At 26.3% G+C, this 20,732-nt stretch overlaps 1 protein-coding gene across 2 annotated transcripts in view; it reads right to left on the reverse strand.

The window, feature by feature from the left end:
- Nucleotides 1-14,136: 14,136 nt before the first annotated feature.
- The window catches only part of LOC129610753 (zinc finger protein 608), a 29,784-nt gene continuing 23,188 nt past the window's right edge, over nt 14,137-20,732 (reverse strand). For both annotated transcript variants that reach the window (XM_055523442.1, XM_055523443.1), the window contains exons 4-13: nt 19,216-20,722; nt 19,039-19,156; nt 17,738-18,983; nt 17,517-17,675; nt 17,288-17,449; nt 16,840-17,227; nt 16,595-16,775; nt 16,321-16,538; nt 15,117-16,264; nt 14,137-15,055 (exon numbers count right to left, since the gene is read on the reverse strand). In XM_055523442.1, the coding sequence (XP_055379417.1) occupies nt 14,982-15,055; nt 15,117-16,264; nt 16,321-16,538; nt 16,595-16,775; nt 16,840-17,227; nt 17,288-17,449; nt 17,517-17,675; nt 17,738-18,983; nt 19,039-19,156; nt 19,216-20,722 (5,201 nt within the window). In that variant the 3' untranslated portion in view covers nt 14,137-14,981. The remainder of the gene's footprint in view (nt 15,056-15,116; nt 16,265-16,320; nt 16,539-16,594; nt 16,776-16,839; nt 17,228-17,287; nt 17,450-17,516; nt 17,676-17,737; nt 18,984-19,038; nt 19,157-19,215; nt 20,723-20,732) is intronic.

Genomic DNA, 20,732 nt, shown 5'->3' on the forward strand with positions numbered 1-20,732 from the left:
ACGTTGCATGAATGTTGCCAAGTGTACGTAATTAATGTTGAACGCCAGGGCAAATTTAATTTTATCGAAAAATAGAAAATTTATCGATTCGATATTTTTCTTATTCATAGATCGATTAACTATAGTTTAGTTAATCTTATTTAATTAGTAAGAAACACTTTGAATTATTTAAAAAGCAAATATTTAATTTATTTTTTTTTTAATTTTTATCTTTAATTAGTATTTTGATTTTATATAATTTATTTTTAGATTTTCTTTATTTTTTCGATATGTGATTACGACGACCGATTTCTGAATTTTCTTTTTTTCTTCTTCTTCTTCTTCTTGTTTTACTTTTTTATTTCTTCTCTTTTAATGAATAAAATTTAATTCATGTTAAATTTAACTCTGTCGCAAAATCACTGAAATAATACCGGTAAATAAGTTTGCTTTTTATACGGAAAAATTTTTATGATACAAAAAACAATAACAAAAAATAAGAAAAAAAAAAAAAGTAATTATAATCAACATAAGACACAAAATAAAATAACAAAAAAAAAAAATTGAAAATTTCGTTAGACAACAGGTGATATAAAAAAATACTGGTACATTGTACCGGTAAGAAAGAAACACATGAGTAGGCACACACAAAAATTTAAATTGTTGTTGTATTTTTGTTTTTTAATTTTATTTGTAACATGCTTTTTTTTTCAAGTTTTGTGGCCATGTGAGCGTAATTTTAATGTGATATTCTAAATTAGTTTGTTCGTTTATAATAATGCTAACCAAAAATTTTTACTTATTAATATTTAAGTCAGCTTAGAAGACTATACTACCTTAAAAAAATATTACTGTTCTACTGCCACTCTCTCGAATTTATCACTGCTTGATTAGCCCTAAAAGTTTTATAGTTTTATTTTTTCGACACTTTTTAGGGAAATTCAGAAACGCGGTATCGCATCAGTTTAATATTCTAAAATGTTCCTGACATCATATCAAATTCAAGTTTTTTTTCCTGCATAATAACCGTTGGGCTCTTTATTATACTGTTTTTGCAGAAAAAAGGTAAGCTAAATAAATTTTTAAATAATATTTACAACTTATATGTTTTATAAATTTATTTATACACTGTTGTCCACCTGAATACTTTTATGACTCAATACGAAGTTTCTTACAATAAGAAAATAAAATTTTATTGCGTTGCCAATGTCGCATCGATGCAGTAAATTTGAGGTTTTATTAGTTTTCGCTCTTATTATATTTGTCCTCTTTAAAAAAAAAAGTATGTTATTGTTAAAGACTATATCAATTAAAAGATTTACTTAATAGATTTTTTATATCTCATACAACAGTGTAACCGAACAGTGAAAGTCGATAAAATAAATAAATGTCACTGTGAGAGAAATCTATGATACCACTATCGAGTTATTTCCGCATAATTGAAACCTAATGTTTTTAAAATAATTATTATTCCAAAATTTATACAAAATTTTATTGTAATTAAATAATTAATTCAATTGATAATTTTCATTATTTTGACCTAGAACTATGTAAATATGAAAGTTTCACACTTGAATTATTTAAGAAAAGTGTGCATGTACTTGAAAAATTATGAGTTTAATCTGCCATATTTTCAAACAGAAAATTTTTTAACCATTTTTTTTTAAAATTAATTCATATTAATTAAAGATAATTAATATTATTTTTATGAGTGTATCAAAATATTTTTATAAGTAGAAATTTTTTTTTTTTAAGTATCCTCGAGTACAACTGACGGACTATTCAAATTCCTTTAGTTTTTATCTTTGTTTTTATTTTCGGAAACTACAATTATTTTGTATATATATGAACATACATATATACATACATATATATATATATATATATATAAACATATAACATAACATTATGTTGAAACAAACCTTAGAAAATCAGCTTATCAGCTTATCACTAAATAGTATTCCTATTATAATAATGTTGTACATTATATGCCGGTATCGGATACATACATGTAAACACAATTCGGCCAAAATACACATATGGTCCTTTAATTATGACTAGAAATTTCTATAAAAATATAATGTATACATATCCACATACATATCCTATACATAACACATTGCCATTGTTTATTTTATATTTAATTTTATTTTTAGTCATTGAACTGTTGGAAATCGTTTGTTTAAAAATCATATAGAAAAATAATGATTGTCTGATTAATCATAACTACTCAATAACCGTAAATACTTAAATATACCTACGTAATCTAGTAGTACTCAACAATAATAATAATATATATGTACATATATTGTATACGCTATAATTATATAATATTTGTTATGATTGCATATCAAATACTAAACTTTGGTTTTTCAGTTTTTCCATATTTTGAATATGGAAACAAATAAAAATTATATTATTGGTTTTTGATTTAATATGCAAGATTAAATAAACATAAGTTATTAATTATACAAATCAAATGATTTGGGTGTGATTTTAAGTGAAATCGACAACAATTTTTGCTTTATTTTTGGGTCTTTTGAAGTGCCTTCTTATTTCTTAAGTATAATATTGTTAAAATTTTTGTTTTGAACTGTTTAGATCAGGCATGTTTAATCTTTACAGAATGATTTAAAAATTATAAAAAGTAGCGGGACGAAAAGAGACTAAAATGAAAAGGGAAAAATTTCGCGGACCAGAGAACTTCAGGAAATGTGTACCTGTATTGTGTACATCTTAGAAGAAGAGGTTTATATCATATAGGGAAAATTTTTAAATCGTCTAATATACTTACTATTGATGCTAATTAGGACACTATTGAAGAGTAGTTCAGAAGAAACATGAATATGATTCATGAAGTGGTTAGAAATTATTGTGGTCTTTTAAAATTTGATTTGACATTTTGTGATTATTGAACTATTTTTAAAAGCCCCTTCAAAAATAAAAGCCGTTTTAAAATTTTATTCCCAATTTAGATTTGTTTACTTATTTAAAAATCAAGAATATCAGTTTTTTAGTCTTATCTGGTCAGATTTAATGAGTTTTTAAAAAAAAATTTCATTAATTGCTTAAAAGCATGGATCGGTTTTAATTTGCGGGCCGTTGTTTTCACGGTCCTGATTTTAATTATTTTTGTACTTAGATACATTTTTACTATAAATGAACCCTAATACTTATTCAAGTAGAAATACTTCAAAAAATTATAGTTTCCTAGATGACTTTTAAGTTTTTGATAGAAGATTCAAATACATAGTTTTATCCTTTATGTGATGTTAGATTAATTTAAAATAAACAATTTATCCATATAGTAACATTACAAAAAACTGCTATGCATCTTCACTTACGTTTAGTTCAAGCTGTGGGTAATAAATTTTGGGATTCCGTTTTCGGTTCTGACTATAGGAATTTATTTTTTAAATTTTAAATTCGACCTAAATATTCGAGTTCGGCAGTTAAAGTAAAACTCTTAAATATAAAGTTCAAATATTCGACTCTGCCAACTCTATTCATTACCTAACCTTGTGATTTAAATTTAGGTCATCTTTGTGGTGGGTATTTAAATTCATTTTCAATTTAATATTATACTTGTTGTTTTTATTGCCATAAAATTCAAGGTGCATGTTTTTGTATGAAAAAGCGCTTCAAAAGGAAAAATATGTATATAGTCTTAATTTTTCTCTCTGCAGTCTCATCTGGGAGCAGTTGTAGATTTTAAGGTAAGAAAGAATAAAAGGAAATTATCAAATCAAAGCTTAAGATAAATGTCTGTAGGGGGAACCACCGATTATTTTAATTTTATTTTAATTCCTTTTTTTGTCATTGAATTTTAATGTTACAAATTTATTTTTAATTCTATTGTTAAGATGTTGCTTTTCCAGCCACGTTTTCTCCATATTATGCCTAGTTGCGTATATTTAATTAATTTTATGACATCTATACGGTAATTAAAATGGGGACTAAATTGATTGAGTCAATGTTGATAAAAGGTCGTATAAAAATTTCATGTTCTTACCAATTTACGCTCTAATTTTTCTCACATATTTAAATTTTCAGATATTTTTTTAAAGTTTCACTCCCACACTCAAAACGTGGTAGTTCTTAGTCATTCAAAATGATTATTTCTATATATAAGTAAATCTCACAAAGAAAATATTTAAATGTGTGGCTGTAAATTGCATATTCTAATAAGATTACATTATGTAAATACAGATATAATAAAAAAATAACGTTTTTCTTTTATCTTAAATGTTATCTTATCGATCGCTATACGTAAATCTTTTATCTACAATACTATATAATTAACAGCGCAGAGTATAACAAGTGCGAAGTTATTCTAAGCCCAATCATAAATCTTTCAGTTTTATCATATTTTCGAATCTTTCAAAATTTTTAAAATATAGAAGAAAAACATTTAAATAAATGATAAATTAGTAGTTAAAATTAATGCAAAACACATTTATTATGGAAAGATCATCCCATCATATATTTTAGATTGTAAAAGTAGTTGCAGACTTGAAATGAGTTACGAATAATTTAATAGTATAGCTCTATTATAACCACTTAATGTAAAAATAAAAAATTTGGCATTTTTAGACAACATCTGAACAAGCAAATTATTCTTCAATTTTGTTTTGTATTTTTTATCCATCCATTGTAATTTTTTATTTAACAGTATATGGCAAATTGGGTTAAGAAGAGAATAAATACTTAAGTAATTTCGAATGTCAATACTAGATAAGGGCAATTTTTTTTTGTTATGCTAAGGATTAACATAAATTTTAATTAGCAAATAAATTTAAATAGAGTTTTTTTTTAATATGATGCGTAATATGGATTTTTATAAACGTATGTATGTATAGAGTAAATAGCATCCAGCATATAGGCACATAGCCACTCATATTCTGTTAGACCTATTATAAGAAAGTGTGACTTTTCTATTCTGTTCAATGTAGCCTTGTGTGTGGTGATGAGAGTCAAAACCATCAGGTTTACACTATTCTGTTACACTTTTCATATAGAACGTGATTTTTTTTTACACCTCAATATTTATAGTTGATATTGTGTCACCCTAAAACTTTTTACTTTAAAAATCTAATGAAAAGCATAAATTAATATATATTAATTATTTCGTATAATGCTAAATACAAAGTTTTGACACATTTTTTAGCCTTATGTAAAATAAACACTAAAATGTTTCTATTTTTTTAGCATATCACAATAAAATAAGTATACTATTAAGTGAATGTTACCACAGGGATCCATAGAGATTTAAATATTCAAAAATCAAATACATTCTTTTCTTAAAATGCTATAGCTTAGCTTCGATGATCTTAGGAAATCCTCATAATTTTATTTTCATAATACACCAATAAGCACGTCAACCAAAATTTGGATTAATTAATAAAATTAAAATTCTTATACACCAGCTGAAATTCTTAACGTTTTCAATGATTTTGCAATTGAATACTTCTTGATTATTACAAAAATTCTAATAGCTGCTCCCAGACATTAGTTTTTAGAAGTTTGTTATTAAATAAAAATGATTTTAAAGCAATAGACCTTAAAAGTTTTCCCAAAATAAGAACATTGAATCAGTCCTCATCGCATTCATAAATTATTTGAAAACAAACAGTGGACAAATCAAACTTCAATTTAAATAAACTTAAGATGTTGAAAACACATTATATATCGTCAAAAAACTTTTATCTCCTCTAACCCACTAAAACTCTAAGAAACACTATATAACGTAGTGTAAACCTTCATAATTTTAATTGCTCACTATTTTTACCTTATTTCTTATAATTCTATTATAGCTTCATGGTACGTGCAATACAATTATTTCAAAATCTACTTAGGATTATTTTTGTTTACCTTTAATCTACGATGAAATACATAAGTACATCATTATGTGAACATGCACAGGTCTTTAGAAAAAAATTATATATTTTTTCATGGTTATTTGACCTCAAAAGTATTATATTATTATTTTGTTGTTCAAATCTTTTGATTAAATGTATTGATGTCTATAAGTCTTAAGTACAAGTATTGTAAATTAAATAGAAATGATTGTATCAATTCATTTGAAAAAGCTACTACGAGTATAGTTATAAACAAAAATCAACGAGACCCCAAAAATTATTTTTTTTTAAATTTATTTAAAAGATTATTTTGCAAAAGCGACCAAATTATTATTAGGGTACTTTAGATTTATAATTAATTGAATTAGTACTTAAAAAGCTAGGCCAATAAAATTTATAAATAGAATATTGGTCTGTTGTTTAATATTAAAAATATACGATAGAATATTTGAACAAAGTAAGTTTTAAAAATTTTGACAGCAAGATTTAAATAAACTGATTTATTTTTATTATAACTTATTTATTAATTAGTAAATCGTACAAAAGAAATGGTTCACTGAACTCTCACTGGACTCGAAATACGGTTGAAGTTGTTTGAGCAAAAAGAGAAGTTGTAGTCAAATGTAAAAATTATGGAATAAATTTTGTATAGTATACATAATAAAATAATTTTAATTTTCTAAATGAAAGAATATTTATTTTAACAATTAACACAAATCTTACCATCAACTGCAAACTATTCGCATAAACCCGAAATTGATTGCGTTTACACCATATATTTTCCGAAATTTCTAAAATGAAAAATACAAACACACATCGAATTTTAATACATAATATGTAGGTACTTCATATTAAATTAAAAGTTTTTTGTCTAGATTTATTTTAATTAAAGAAAAACATGTTTATACAGATAACGCAAACTTAAGAAGTCGTAATTAATCTGATTACTTGTCAAAAAAAAACTTTATCTTCAGGTACACGGATTATATGTTTCAATGAATTGTAAGGCGCTATTTAATTTAAAATAACATGTTAACTTATTTAGTTGTTACTAGCTACATAGGTTGCTACTTTTTAGTTTTAGAATTTTAAGTTTGCGTATGCATAAATAGAATTCGAAATGGAGGCAATTTGTGAAAACTTTTTTTAATGCTCAGTTTTTTAATATTATTTATAAACAAAAATTATACTATAAAGTATGGAATTGCATTGAAAATGAAACACGATAGAAAAATTTGTTATACAGTTGATATTTTTTAAAAAATGCAATAAAATGTAAAATATCAAATTAAGTTTCAACTAATAATATTTATTTTCAATAAATTAAATTTCATTGGCTTAAATCTTTTTTACGATAATAGCGAAACAAGAAATTTCTTACTACCACACGTTAACGAAATAGTTCATTCTTTTATTTCTAGTTCATTTATTGTTATTATAAAATATCAATAATATTACTCTTGCACATATTGGGAGTATTTTGTATCAAATATTTTGTTCATAATATCAAAAGTATGTGATACAAAGGATTACATACTAATACGAATTAGAAACTTTCAACTTGTTGGCTATCTTTCTGTCAATTTATTTAATTTAGTTTGTCAAAAACACAATTATGCTGAAATAATTATTTTTAATTTGGAAAATATTAATTTAAATTGTACTAACTTCCGGTTTATACTTAATGTTATTAATATAATATTTTCAAAACCTTTTCTAACAAATTTTAAAACAATAGTTTAGAAAAGCTTTAAAGGAATTTACTGATAAAAATATTTCGGAAATTTTTAATTAATTTGAAAAAAATCTTAAACAATATAAAATTATCTTAATATAAAATCAAAATTGAAAAAGCATTTTAAGAATTTTTGAAACTTTTACTTCTCATTATGTGGGAAATTTAACATAAACGTTGAACAAAGAAATTTTAATAATAATTATATTCTAATTGATAACATTTTGTTGTTCTAGGGTTGTCCGATTAGATTAGATACTTAACTAGACTAATTTTTTTACTACACTCTAACCAATTTTCATATTATTATGTTTTTTTTTAAAGAACTATTGAGTAACTATTAAGTATTTGTATACTACAATTCATAAATTGTAAATTGTTATAACTTTATTTATTATATGTATATACCTACAACTTTTCGATTATAATAACCTTACGACATTCTAGAAAATTGTGAACTTTCAATAAACGATTATTTAAAAAGTAATTCGAATTTGTCTTCTACATACATACATACAAATTTCTATACGTTATTTCACTATTGAAAATTAGTGATAATATCAAATAGTAAAGTATTTCTATCTGAAAATTATTTTCCCACTGAATTCTGTACTACATACTTCCTTTTCGATTTGGTATCACTTTTATTTCTTAAATGCTTGTTCACAAAATTATATGGCAATAAATTCTATACTCACGGTTCAATTACTAATTAAAATTGGCATAATTAGTTTTGAATTCACAACAAATAAATAGAGAAGTAAGTTTCTCATTAATTCTTTTTTTAATTATATTTATTAAATAAGATTATTTATGCGGTTCATGGCATTTAGGATTTTTTATTTTTAACTCAACATTGAGATTGGACATAAAACCAGGCCCTTTTTAGTAGGATTCTCACTCGCTGCTTTTTACTTTTTTGTAGGATTCTCACTCGCTGCTTTTTACTTTTTTGCTGAATTCGAAAATATAAAGTATTCTTGCTTAATTAAAACAATTATTTCTTGTTTTTTTTTTGTTACTTTAATATTCACATCTAAAGCTGATTTTTATTTTTACCCTTTTTTATTTTTTATTATAATTATACTTTATATTTAATTTCTTTTTCTTTTATAATTATTAAATTTAAATTTTCTTTCTTTTTTACCTTACAATTTATTGGATTCCTTAATAATAAATATATATAATAATTAATCGATTATATTATTTTATTAATTAAAGTTTAAATTCTCTTTTACATTATTTTTCTTTTTCTTTTTTTGTTGAATTTTTTATAATATTCAATTTATATTAATTGAATATAATTTAGTGATTTTTTGTTTTTGTTTTGTTTTCTAAATATATATAGTACGATATTTTAAAGAAATTATTTTTAAAATTAAATTTCTATTTATTATAATTTGCTTTAAGAAAATTGTTATATAATTTTTAGGTTTCCTACTAAATTATTTATTTTTTTTTTTGTTTTATAAATACGTTTTTGATTTTTATATATAGTTTATACGCATTATTTATTATATTTATGAATGTAATATTTATATTCAAATTTATTTATTTCTAAACAATAATTTTTATTTTGACTTTATTTTACATTTTTTATTTGATTTGATTCAGTTGGTTTTTTAAAATCTGTTCAATGTTATTACTATACATATAATGAGATAATTAGTTTCTTTATAATTTTTTTCCTTTGTTCACTATCAAAATTTTTAACGAAAAACTATAAGTAGAAATTTATATAATATGTAAGTATTTTGCAATGGTATTTTAATTGAACTTCACTTTTCAAGATTTTCATTTAAAGATTTTTATTCTTAATTTAAAATTTAGAAAAAAAAAACAAATTACAATACATATTATCTTGGATGCTTTGTAAAAAAAACTTTTAATAAATTTATTGCATTTTGATTACTACGTACATAATATGTGAATTAATTGATATTGTTACATTAAAATAGAATTTAAAAGATTCGGTAAGTACACCTATTAATAAATTAAACAAATTATATTAAAATCTTACTTGAAAATAGATAAAAATTGTAAATAAATATAAAATAATTGTAATTGTTAAAAACAGTAAAATTGTTTAGACATACTATTAAAAATAATATCATCTGAGGAAGATGTACATATTTCGAACAGAAGCATTATTAAATTTGTCACATTTAAATTTCAAAGAAAAGTACATGGATTATGTTAACATTACAAACACAGATGCTTTAAGAAATATTAAAGGGAACACAATTTCTAGTTTTCATTAGAAATAGGGAATTTTTCACTTTAACTTTTGCTTTTGTTAACAATATATATTTTCGAAAATTCTCAAATTTATGTTTGAATTGAATTGCTTAATTCCTAATTCATGTCGATGATAAATTAGATTTAATAATGTTATTAAATTTTTGCTTTTATTATTGATCGCACTTTAATTTCGCCAAAATTTTAGTTTCAATAGTTTTTTAATTTCTTCTATTGAAAAACTTTATAATTAATAAAAATTTAATTGATAAATACTATTAAAGAAACCTTTTTATTTTAAAAATTTTTATATTTAAATATAAAACAAAAAGAAAGATTTTTATAGAAAAAAAAAATTTATATTTAAATCATGTACATGAGTACATGTATATAATATGCATCAAAAAATATAAATATGTATTTTTAAAATTTTTTCGTTAAATGATTTTCCATTTTAAAAAATATTTATTTTAATTTAACTTTTAAATAAAATTGAAATAAAATAGACTCATCTGTGACAACATAAATTATAAAACGGTATATAAATGTGATTAAATCCGAGAACAATATAAATATTTATAATTTTTACAGAATTAGACCAGCACCAGATTAAATTATAAGTTCAATAATAGAATATGCACCTATATATGTATAAATATTGCAATAAGCAATTTTATAAAATTTTCATGACTTTATTTCAAATTGAAAATAGCAACCATTAAAAATGTTTCGGTTTTACATTTATTATTGATCCTATTATGTTAAGTAAAAAATATAATTGTGTGAAACAAGAACTGAATATTAAATACTAAAGTTAAATACATTGATTGACAAAATTTTTTTTTCATAACTTTAAGTTTTTTGTTATGATTTCGACTATGTGCAGTTGTTTTTAAATATATTGTATAATTTTTTTCTATTTTATTTTTTTTAAGATTAACTATATAGATGAAAAATATGAAATTTAAATTTTATTTTGTACCATATAATTAGTAACTATTTAGTATTGAAAATTATTTTGTAAAATTACAATTAAGATTAATAAGTAAATTTAATATTGCTTATAACTAATCGCACTTGTTTATTTTATAGCGAAATTTCATAAAATATTTTTTTTTTCTATATATATGCAAGTATTTGATGATGTGAATAATTTAGAGTGAAAATAAAAAATAAAAGGAAAGTATTTTAGTTAAAATTAAATATTTTTTTAAATGTAAACTTGAAAAATTTATTTTTTTTTAAAAAGTAGAAAATAATTTAATTAAAACAATATAATATTAAAATACGTGTAAAATTACTAATATAGTCAATGCATGAATTTTTTTTAATTAATTAGATTAATATTGCATTAATCAATCGATAAACGAGGGTGCTATTTGAGTTTTTAATATTTTTTATAATAATACTAGTGTTGGTCTTTAAGTTAGTAAAATTAAATTAAAATAAATTTGCAGAAAATCTTTAATGATCAATTAAATCACTTATTTTTTAAATGTTAAAAATTGAAGTGTTTTATATTTTTTTTTTGTATTGAATCAAAAACATTTTTAATTTTTTTTTTCGTTTTTCGCCTTTTTAATTCTGAAACATCAAAATTTTTCTTATTTCATCTATGTATATTTTATTGTTATATAATTTCTACTTAGTCAAATAGTGGTTGTTAATTATTATTTTAATGATTTTTTTATTAAGATATTTAGTTGAATATTCATCAGTTTATCATTTATCTATTAACATTTTGAAAATTTTCAACAATATTTCCATTTATGCTTATAATCGTTTTAAATATTGTTTTTAAAGGAAAATAAGTTACTTTAAATATTTACAAAATAAAAAAAACCTTTTTTTTTTGTTTTGTGTTTTTTTATTTCTTTTTTATACCTTTTTACCCGTCATAACAACTTTTAATAAAATATGAAATATTTTTTTTATTTTACATGTGAAAATCATAATTTAGGCAGAAGGTTTTTACAATAGCAACAATTAAAATTATATTTTTAAAATCATTTCTAATTAAGTAAACCCAGAAAAAGAAAGTAAGAAAGATCTTAAATATTGTTGATAACTATTAATTCAATTATGCATTCATGTACTTATTCTAATTACTATTTTGTTATAGTACTGATTGAGATTAATACAAAATAATTGGTTATTATATGCATTTCTGTTCAGAAATTGGAGTTATGAATTCATGTTTGGAAACTATTAACTGCATTCTTAAATATAATTAAAAAAATAGCACATTTCTCGAGTACAGTACATTAATTTTTTTTTAAAAATAATATAATACACCTCAGAAAATAAAAAAAAAATATTATTGCAGTACACTATATATAGACACACATTGATCGACCGACTCAAATATAAATCATTATTGTAAAGATCTGCATCATGACTTATATTGTGTTTTGGAATTTGAGAAATAGATACATATTATATAATAAAACCTACAAATTCGCACAAAATTTTTAGTTCAATATTCAATGAACTAGGGGTTATACTTAAACCGTTTTATTGTACAAATTGCATTTTAAACTGAAGTTAAAATGTTATGAGTTTGTATAAAAAAACATTTTTATAGCTTTTGTTTTTAATTAAATAATTGAATAGTACATGGTGACTATGAGTAAATATGAATAAAATCTAAAATTTAATGGAATATACTTTAAAAAATTTACTAAGCTATATTTTACACATTAATTTTAATTTCATTATGATTAAAGCCGTAAATCAATCAAGATTATAATATTGCAATAATGCATAAAGACGCTACAATACCGAAATTATTATTATAAGTTGATATCGAAATTAATTTCTATTTTTTAACATAACAATAATTCGACAACATCACGTGTGTACACATAATATAGAAACAATTATTAAACTGAAATCTTTGCCTATACCGATCGTTTAATGCTTATATTTATTTGTTTCAATTAAACTTTTCCCAAAGATTTTTCTTTTTTTTGATAAAAGAGATGTATTTTAATATTGGAAAACTTATATATTTTATTTATATGTAAGGTATTTTCACGATAGTATGATCTGATTTAAAAAAAATCCATGAAATGAGTAAATTAGATTTAAGTTACATTAAAGAAATGACTTTCTTAAAATTTAAAAATAAAGAACTCATTTTATTGAAGATTTTAATTATTTAAAAAATTTATTTAAAATACAAGAAAATTTTAGTAAATAGCAATGGAAATATAATTTTTAGAAGAACTATTAATTTCAATTGGAAAAAATTTTAATATTAAAGATTATAAGTTATAAAAAATCGTGCTATCTACGTACATATTTTGAATTTATTTTTTTTTTGTTATCAACAATACTATTTTATTTCTATATCTTCTGTTAAAACATGATATTTATTTTTTCTTTCATGACCTTCATTTTCTAAACACTGACTGAATTTAAAATAAAATATAAGATTTTGTTTTTTTTATTCTAATCATTTTACGTAACTAGATAGATATTTTACCATTTTTTTACATACACAAAAATATATTTCTTAAACGAAACTATGTACTTTATACGAAGAACGAGAAAATATTAAAAGATAAACTAAAAACTAAAAATATGAAGAAATTGTCATACTTATTTTTTCGTTTTTTTTTTGTTTTATTTTTTTTTAATATAAGTTTTGTTATAAATGTTCTTATGGAATACTTTAAAACATACAATTTAAAAAATAAGATTTTTTGTTAAAATTTAAATTAAATTAAATAAATCTAATTGTAATATAATTTATATTCTAATATAGACAGTAGTGTTTCAAATATTTCTACTCTTAATTATTTTATTACCAATCACGTAAAATGTGATTTTTAAATAATAAAACAAAACAATAATAATAATTCTTTTATCATATATTTTTTTTTAGTTTATATTATTTTCTGATATATATATATATATATATATATATATATATATATATTATTTCCATTTTGTATGACCAATTTATATTATTTTCTATTAATTAGTGTACATATTTTTTAAAATAAAAATCATTATGTATAATTTTACTCTCAAGTAATATTTATATATCGTAATATTCTTAAATATAATGATAATTTCTAAAAAATATTATTGTTTTAAATTTTTGCATTACTTAATAGTTTATTTTTTAATTTTTTTATTTAAATATAAATTCACATGCTATTAATAATAAAAGAAACGTTTAAAATAATATAAATGGTTATATAAAACATTTAAAATTTACAAAATAATAATTAAAAACAAAGAGACTTGTAAATATTAAATATTGTATTTTATTTTATCTTATAATTTCTATACTCTTTTTCAAATTTGTAAACCTTTAATTATCTATTTTTTTCTTTTTTTTTTTATAATAATAAAAAATATTCTTCTAAAATAGTCTAAATATTTATAATATTATCGAATAAAAAATTTATTTTGTAATTAATAGTATTTTCATTTCCTTATTTTTTTTTTCTTAATAAATTAATTAGTCACTAAATTTAATACAATCTTTATAATGTCTATTAAAAATATTAAAAATAATTTATATATTACTTTTGCATTTTAAATATTTTTTAATCAATTTCGGTTGAAACAATAAAAACCCTGAAGCAAACAATGCTTATCGATGCATTCTTTTAAACTCCTATAGATTTCGGAATAAGTCTTTCAATTTTAATGATAGTTATTAAATTTATCATTTTATTTAATCTAAATTTTAGATGATTTAATGAAATCATTATTGTGTTTCGTAATTTTTTAATATGTTTAAGTTCTTTTGATCATATCATAATGACCATCACACTGCCAATTCATATTTTAAATTTTAGCACGTATTGTTTATTAAATTTTCAAAAATTATAATTCAACTCATTTTTATTTTAATTTTTTGATTAATATTTTTTTAATACTTTTAGTAGGAATAAATTTCTTTAAAAACTAAATTTCATTTTGTTCTGCATTTTAAATTGTTTTTTTGTTCAACATTTTATACGTTTTATTCTAAATTGAAGTTTTATATTTTCAATAGTTCACAATTAATAAATCATTTGTATTTAGCACATTCTTTGAAAGTTCGTTTTCTTATTTTACACTTTTAAAAGTTGCTTTGAATTTAAATAAAAATTTTATGTTTTATTTTAATTTAGTCACTTCATATATGGGTTTTTATCGTTTAACTGATCTCATTTAGCAGGGCCAGGAGGAAATGGGTTTATCACAGCTACAGCGGCAGCCTGTTGGCTAGCTAGAACAGCAGCTAAAAAATTAAAAATAAATTGTTATATCCGTTTAGTGGTTTTTGTTTTTACTAAATTTACCTCCATATGGCGCCGGGTACATCGGGTATCCTAATCCAACGTGGGTATGGTGATGCGTATGAACATGTCTTTGTGGTGGTGGGCTGCGACTATCAGGTGCGCCTGGACCTCCCAAACTACCAGGTCCACCCATGCCACCAGGAGATGGTCCGCCACTCATTTGCTTTCCAACTGATGGATCTACATTTGATTTTCCCGTATCACCCTTATTCATTGGTGGTGGAACGCCTGGACCACTTAAATTATTTATTGATCCTCCAGGACCACCTGATGATTGTAAATGAATTGGAGTACCACCACCTACGTTAGAAGGTGGTAAAAGACCGGACTGAGGTCCATTTGGGCCATTAGGTCCCCCTACATTAACGCTGTTTGGGCCACTAACGGATATACCACTCGTACCCGTTCCAGGTTGTGGTACATTGGGACTAGAAACATTACTTACTTTAGGATTCGCACCTACACTACCAGTATTTCCACTATTGCTTGTTGGACTTTTTATTGCTCTTTCACTTAACTCATGAATTTTATGTGTAGTGTAATATTGACTCGCAGCATGATGAAGTGCATCTAAGGCTTTGGTATTGGAATTTCGTGATAAATCTTCGGCTGCATGAAATCTTGCCATTGGTAAATGATATGGAGCGTTGTAAGGTGTGGTTGACATTAAGACGTTACGATACATTGGATGATTAGGATCAAAACCAAAAGGTCCCGGACCAATATATGGGGAATGTAAAAAATATTGTGAAGTTGGAGGAGGCGGAGGACCTTGTGTTTCCATTGTTGGCTTCTGACCTTCTTGTTTCACTTTTACGTCTTTCTCTTCTTTAATGTCTTTTATAAGATTTGTAGGTTTTTGGTTATTACTTGCCATTGAAGATTGTTGCAGAGTCGGCTTTGTAGACTTTGTTGGCCCACTGTTTTGTGGTTGGATTTGCTGAGGTGATTGCGACAATTGTTGGGATTGTTGCTGCTGTTGTTGTTGCTGCTGCTGTTGTTGTTGCTGATGTTGCTGTTGACTTTGTTGTGAAGGATGATGCATATTTTGACCAGGCTGTGGGGAAGGAGGCTCTTCCTTAATATTTGTAATTGATGGATTTTGTGGTGGCGGGTTTGATCTCCGTTGATCAGGATATATATAATACCTACATAAAAATATTTCTTTAGGCACAATACAACATTAATTTTTCTTTCATTCAACCTTCTTAGATCTTCATCTCTTGACAAGTGTGATTGTTGAACTGACTGTTGTGGAATCCCCAAACTAGGATGCCTTTGGTATATTCCAGGATATCCTCCTAACGATTGAACTGGTGGCTCTTTTGAATGCAATCCATGGTTATTTTGTTCTTTGTTCATGTCCTTCAATTGTTGTTCTTTAGGTTGGTTCAAAATCTTGTTCGGAATCATTTGTGGCGGCTAAAATTTAAATCGTAGTAATTTATTTAATTTTTTGCAATTTTCACAGTAAATACCTGTCCAGAAATTTTGGAAACATCATGAAGACCATGAGGACTTGGGCTTTCTTTAGTACGATCGTCTTTCAAAGGAGGAGGTTGTGTTGGAGGACCCGGTCCAATTTTACTATCATCAGAAACCATTTGTACTGGACCATAATTTGGATCCACGTTATAAGGATATCCAGGTGGCATGTAACTAAAACAGATAAGTAAAAATTTGTAACAAAGTTTTCTCATAAAATAGTTCATTCTCAATTTACTTGAATGGATAGAAGTGTGGAATCGGCTTTCCTGGGGGTCCCGGTCCAATACCAATTGGTTGTCCTGGTGTATTGCTAGTCAAAATTTCTTTAGGTGGCGGATCGTTATTATTAATTGATTTCGATATTAAATCCAATGGCGGATCCTTATTTTTGTTAAATTCTGTAGAAATACTTGGAGCTGTCGTCACAGAAGCTTGTGATGTGGGCAGTTTTGAAGGAACTGGGGGTCCATTTGAATGATCAGACTGTGGCGGTACCATATACGGCTGCTGAGCGTAGAATTGGTACATACTATAGCCGCCCAAAGCAGGAATTTGAGGCGGAGCACTGGTTTCCTGTGGTTTTTTCCCAATTTCTGAAAGTTGCGAAGTTTTCGATTTTTCCACTTAAAAAAATACATATTTTGATAACTATTCAATTAAATTTTGTATAACTCTCTAATTACCTGTTAAATCATTTTCAGCTGAAGGAGAATCATCAGAAATATCACTGTATGCTGGACTGTGCGCGTCATCTCTTGATGCATTTGAATCGAATTCACCTGGTACAGGAGATTTGCGATTTTTCTTTTGTTTGTTAAAGTTCTGACTTTTGTTAACCGAAATACCTGAAGTGAGATTTTCAGAATTTAAGTATAATGTTTGTTTTTGAAACGCAAAAAGAAAATTACTGACCTTGCTGGTTTTGTGTTTGGCTATATGTATTTGATTCCTGGACGCTACTTGCATTCAATGACCCCATGTTTGTTGGTCTCATTGGACTCTGCTGATTTGACAAATTGGTAGAATTACTTCCGTCTGTTGGAGGCACAAATCTAAGAACGCCCGGTTTAACTGAAATTATGAAATTTTCAAAGTTTAAAACTCTATATTTCTTGTATAAGGGTTATTTTTACTTGGTGGCTCTCCCCGAGTAGGTGTTACTAGACCGCTATGCAGATTTGGTGGTGGCTGCTGTAGCAGCTGCGTATTACCTTGCCCAGTAATTTGTTGGTCGGTCAAAATTTGACTGTTTGTCATTAAGCCACTTTGATTTGGCACTGATGAAACAGGGTTTTGTACTCCCACTAATAAACTGTGTGCTTGGGGAGCTGGTTGTTGTAATTGTTGTTGCTGAAGATGCTGCTGGTGTTGTTGAGCAGAGAGAGCCTGATTTGAAACTCCAGCGGTGATGCTTCCACCTGCCGCAGTATGCTGAGTTATACTTTGTGACTGTATACTGGGTATTAATGGAGTAGCTGAAATTGGAGTCATGTGTGAACCAGTACCAAGCGACGGTAAATTAGGCGCGCTTGGTGATGATCCTGCAGAAATTGTTGTACTCATAATGGACGCAGTACTTGAAACACTACCCGTGGTCATTACTGCGGATGTCGCAGATTGTGATGTTGTCACCATAGCTGAGGTGGTGGGAGTTAGTGTAGCTGTTGTCGGATTAACACTAATGGAAGCGGTAGTCATTGGGACCGGTGCATTCGTTTCAATTCCATTGCTTTGTGTATTTGAAGGGTTATTTTGTTGCGCCGGGGGAGTGCAAGATGGTGCTGGTGATGGAGTGGTTGGAGGCGCTGCACGAATTGGAGATTCAGGAAGTGTTGATGAATCTTCATCCATTGAGTTACTAGAACCATGAGCGTGACTCTGATGATATCTTAAACCATTTGCATGTTTATATTTTTTATTGCAGTCTTGTTCTGGACATTCCAAAAGAACAGGAGAAATCGCACAAGGCGAGGCAGTCTTACACTTTTTATTTGATATCTGAACATTTAATCCAGTTATTGGATTAACTATGATTTGAGTAGATTGACCATTACTACCGCCATTTTGGGAGGTTTCAGTGTTTAATGCAGCTGATTCCCCATTAACTGGACTAGGACTTTCATCTTTAGATTTACGTTTTTCAGATCTTGGTGGCAAAAATCCTGTAGGAGACTGTGACGGTGTATTACATGTGTTAGATGTAGTCGAACTAATTGGAATGCCACTAGCATTTGTAACTGTTGTAGTTGATAACAATGTATTGCCATTACTACCAGCCGTTGTAGTAGTAGAAGTCGCTGTTGTTATGGCTGTTGTTCCCGCTGCAGTAGTACGATTACCGCGGCCTTTTGTCCCACCATTCCGTAATTTTGAGTGCACCTGAAATTTGGAAAAATTTATACACTGTAATATTTTTTTAAATTCATAAGCTTACCGAACTTCGCGTCTCCGTAAAATTACTTAAATCTGGTGCTAAATTGGCACTGCGACCACGTTTCGCGCGTCCTTTGGGAGTCCGAGAATCTAATTCTTCGGTAGGAGAATCACAGAACCTATGATATTTAGCCAATTAATAAAATTATATATTTGAATATATTTAAACATTATATACCTTGGCGGTGCCCAATCATGTCTTGTGCAATCTAGCAGTGTGCCAACATAAGTTTTACCTCGCCACGTTACATTTACCACAAGCACTCCGCCTTCGGTCTCATGCCAAACAATACCTTCTAAAGTAACCGATGTACCTGGTTCACACGGACCTAAACAATCAGGTTCAGTGATGGTTCCAACAGACGTTCCAATACAGACATCAACCATATCTTTAGGTTCAGTTTTTATACGTTTTGTTGGAGGACTTTGAGTTCCATCATCACAATTAATTTTTACTCCAGTTGCTAATGGAGAGTTTGATGCAACAGATATCGTATGATGTACAGTGGCTGATATATTTCCGCTACCACTATTTTTTAAATTTAAGGAATTTTGTTGCTGACCGCTAGCATTAACGCCACTTGAATTAACGGTACTATTATTAGCATTATTCGAGAGCGGTTGGGAATTATTTGTGCTTAAATTTTGCATTTGATTTGAAGTTTGTTGCTGTTGCAGTTGCTGCGACTGTTGCGACTGTTGTAGTGGTTGCGACTGCTGTGATAATGTTCCATTGTTATTGGAAATATTTGATTTATTATCTTTTACTGGCGGTCCCGGTGCATTTGGCGTGCTATTTGCAGCAGATGTAGTGTTATTTACATTAGAGTTACCTCCGGAACTGGTTGAAGTATTAAAAGGTCCTAAAGAATTACTGCTATTGTTATTACTTAGTCCAGTGGAACTAACATTTTGTGCGTTCAAATTATTTGACTGCACTTGTCCAGCCAATCGGTTCGATAGTGATTGATCTATGTTGTTGTTAGAATTGGCTCGATTGCGTATACAATTTGAACTTCCACAATTTGTTTGTATACTTGTAGCACTGCCGCCGTTAATCTCAATAGCACAACTACATGCAATAGCTGAACCCACTGCTCCAGAAACTGTAGACGGAGGGGGACGATCGTTATTTGACGAATTATTAGACAAGCTACTAGTAGTTGAAGAATTACTGCTATTGCTATTGCTATTGTTACTATTATTGCTATTATGCTCAGATTTTTCTCTGGAATGTGGTTGTTTCTCGCGGATTTTATCCCGTCTGTGACCACTATTACCACGTTTATTAGCTGCGGAATTTGGTGACGGAACAGAAGATAATTGCGATGGCGGTTGAGATGACACAACAGGACCGGATGGATTTATTTGATTATTATGTTTAGGTTTATTGTTGGCAGTGGAACCAGAATTACCGCCAACTGATGAATTTATATTTTGTAAAAGAGAATTTTGTTGCCCAGAAGTTGCATTGTCGCCATCTAAACCCGTTGATGTACCATTTTGCTCCGCTTTAACTATTTCATGTTTTGCTTCAGATGTTTTAGTACCTGGTTTGGTTCTTTTGATTTTCATTTTGAGACCTTTGTCCAATGTCGCTTGGTGATCAATTGACATTTTTGTAGCTGATTTACCAGCCCCTCCTTGTGCACCACTGGGTTGTGATGACATGCTGCTACTGCTGGCTAAAATTTC

The sequence above is a fragment of the Condylostylus longicornis genome, unplaced genomic scaffold, assembly GCF_029603195.1.
Source record: "Condylostylus longicornis isolate FDR11 unplaced genomic scaffold, ASM2960319v2 ptg000048l, whole genome shotgun sequence".
Classification (NCBI taxonomy): Eukaryota; Metazoa; Arthropoda; class Insecta; order Diptera; family Dolichopodidae; genus Condylostylus; species Condylostylus longicornis.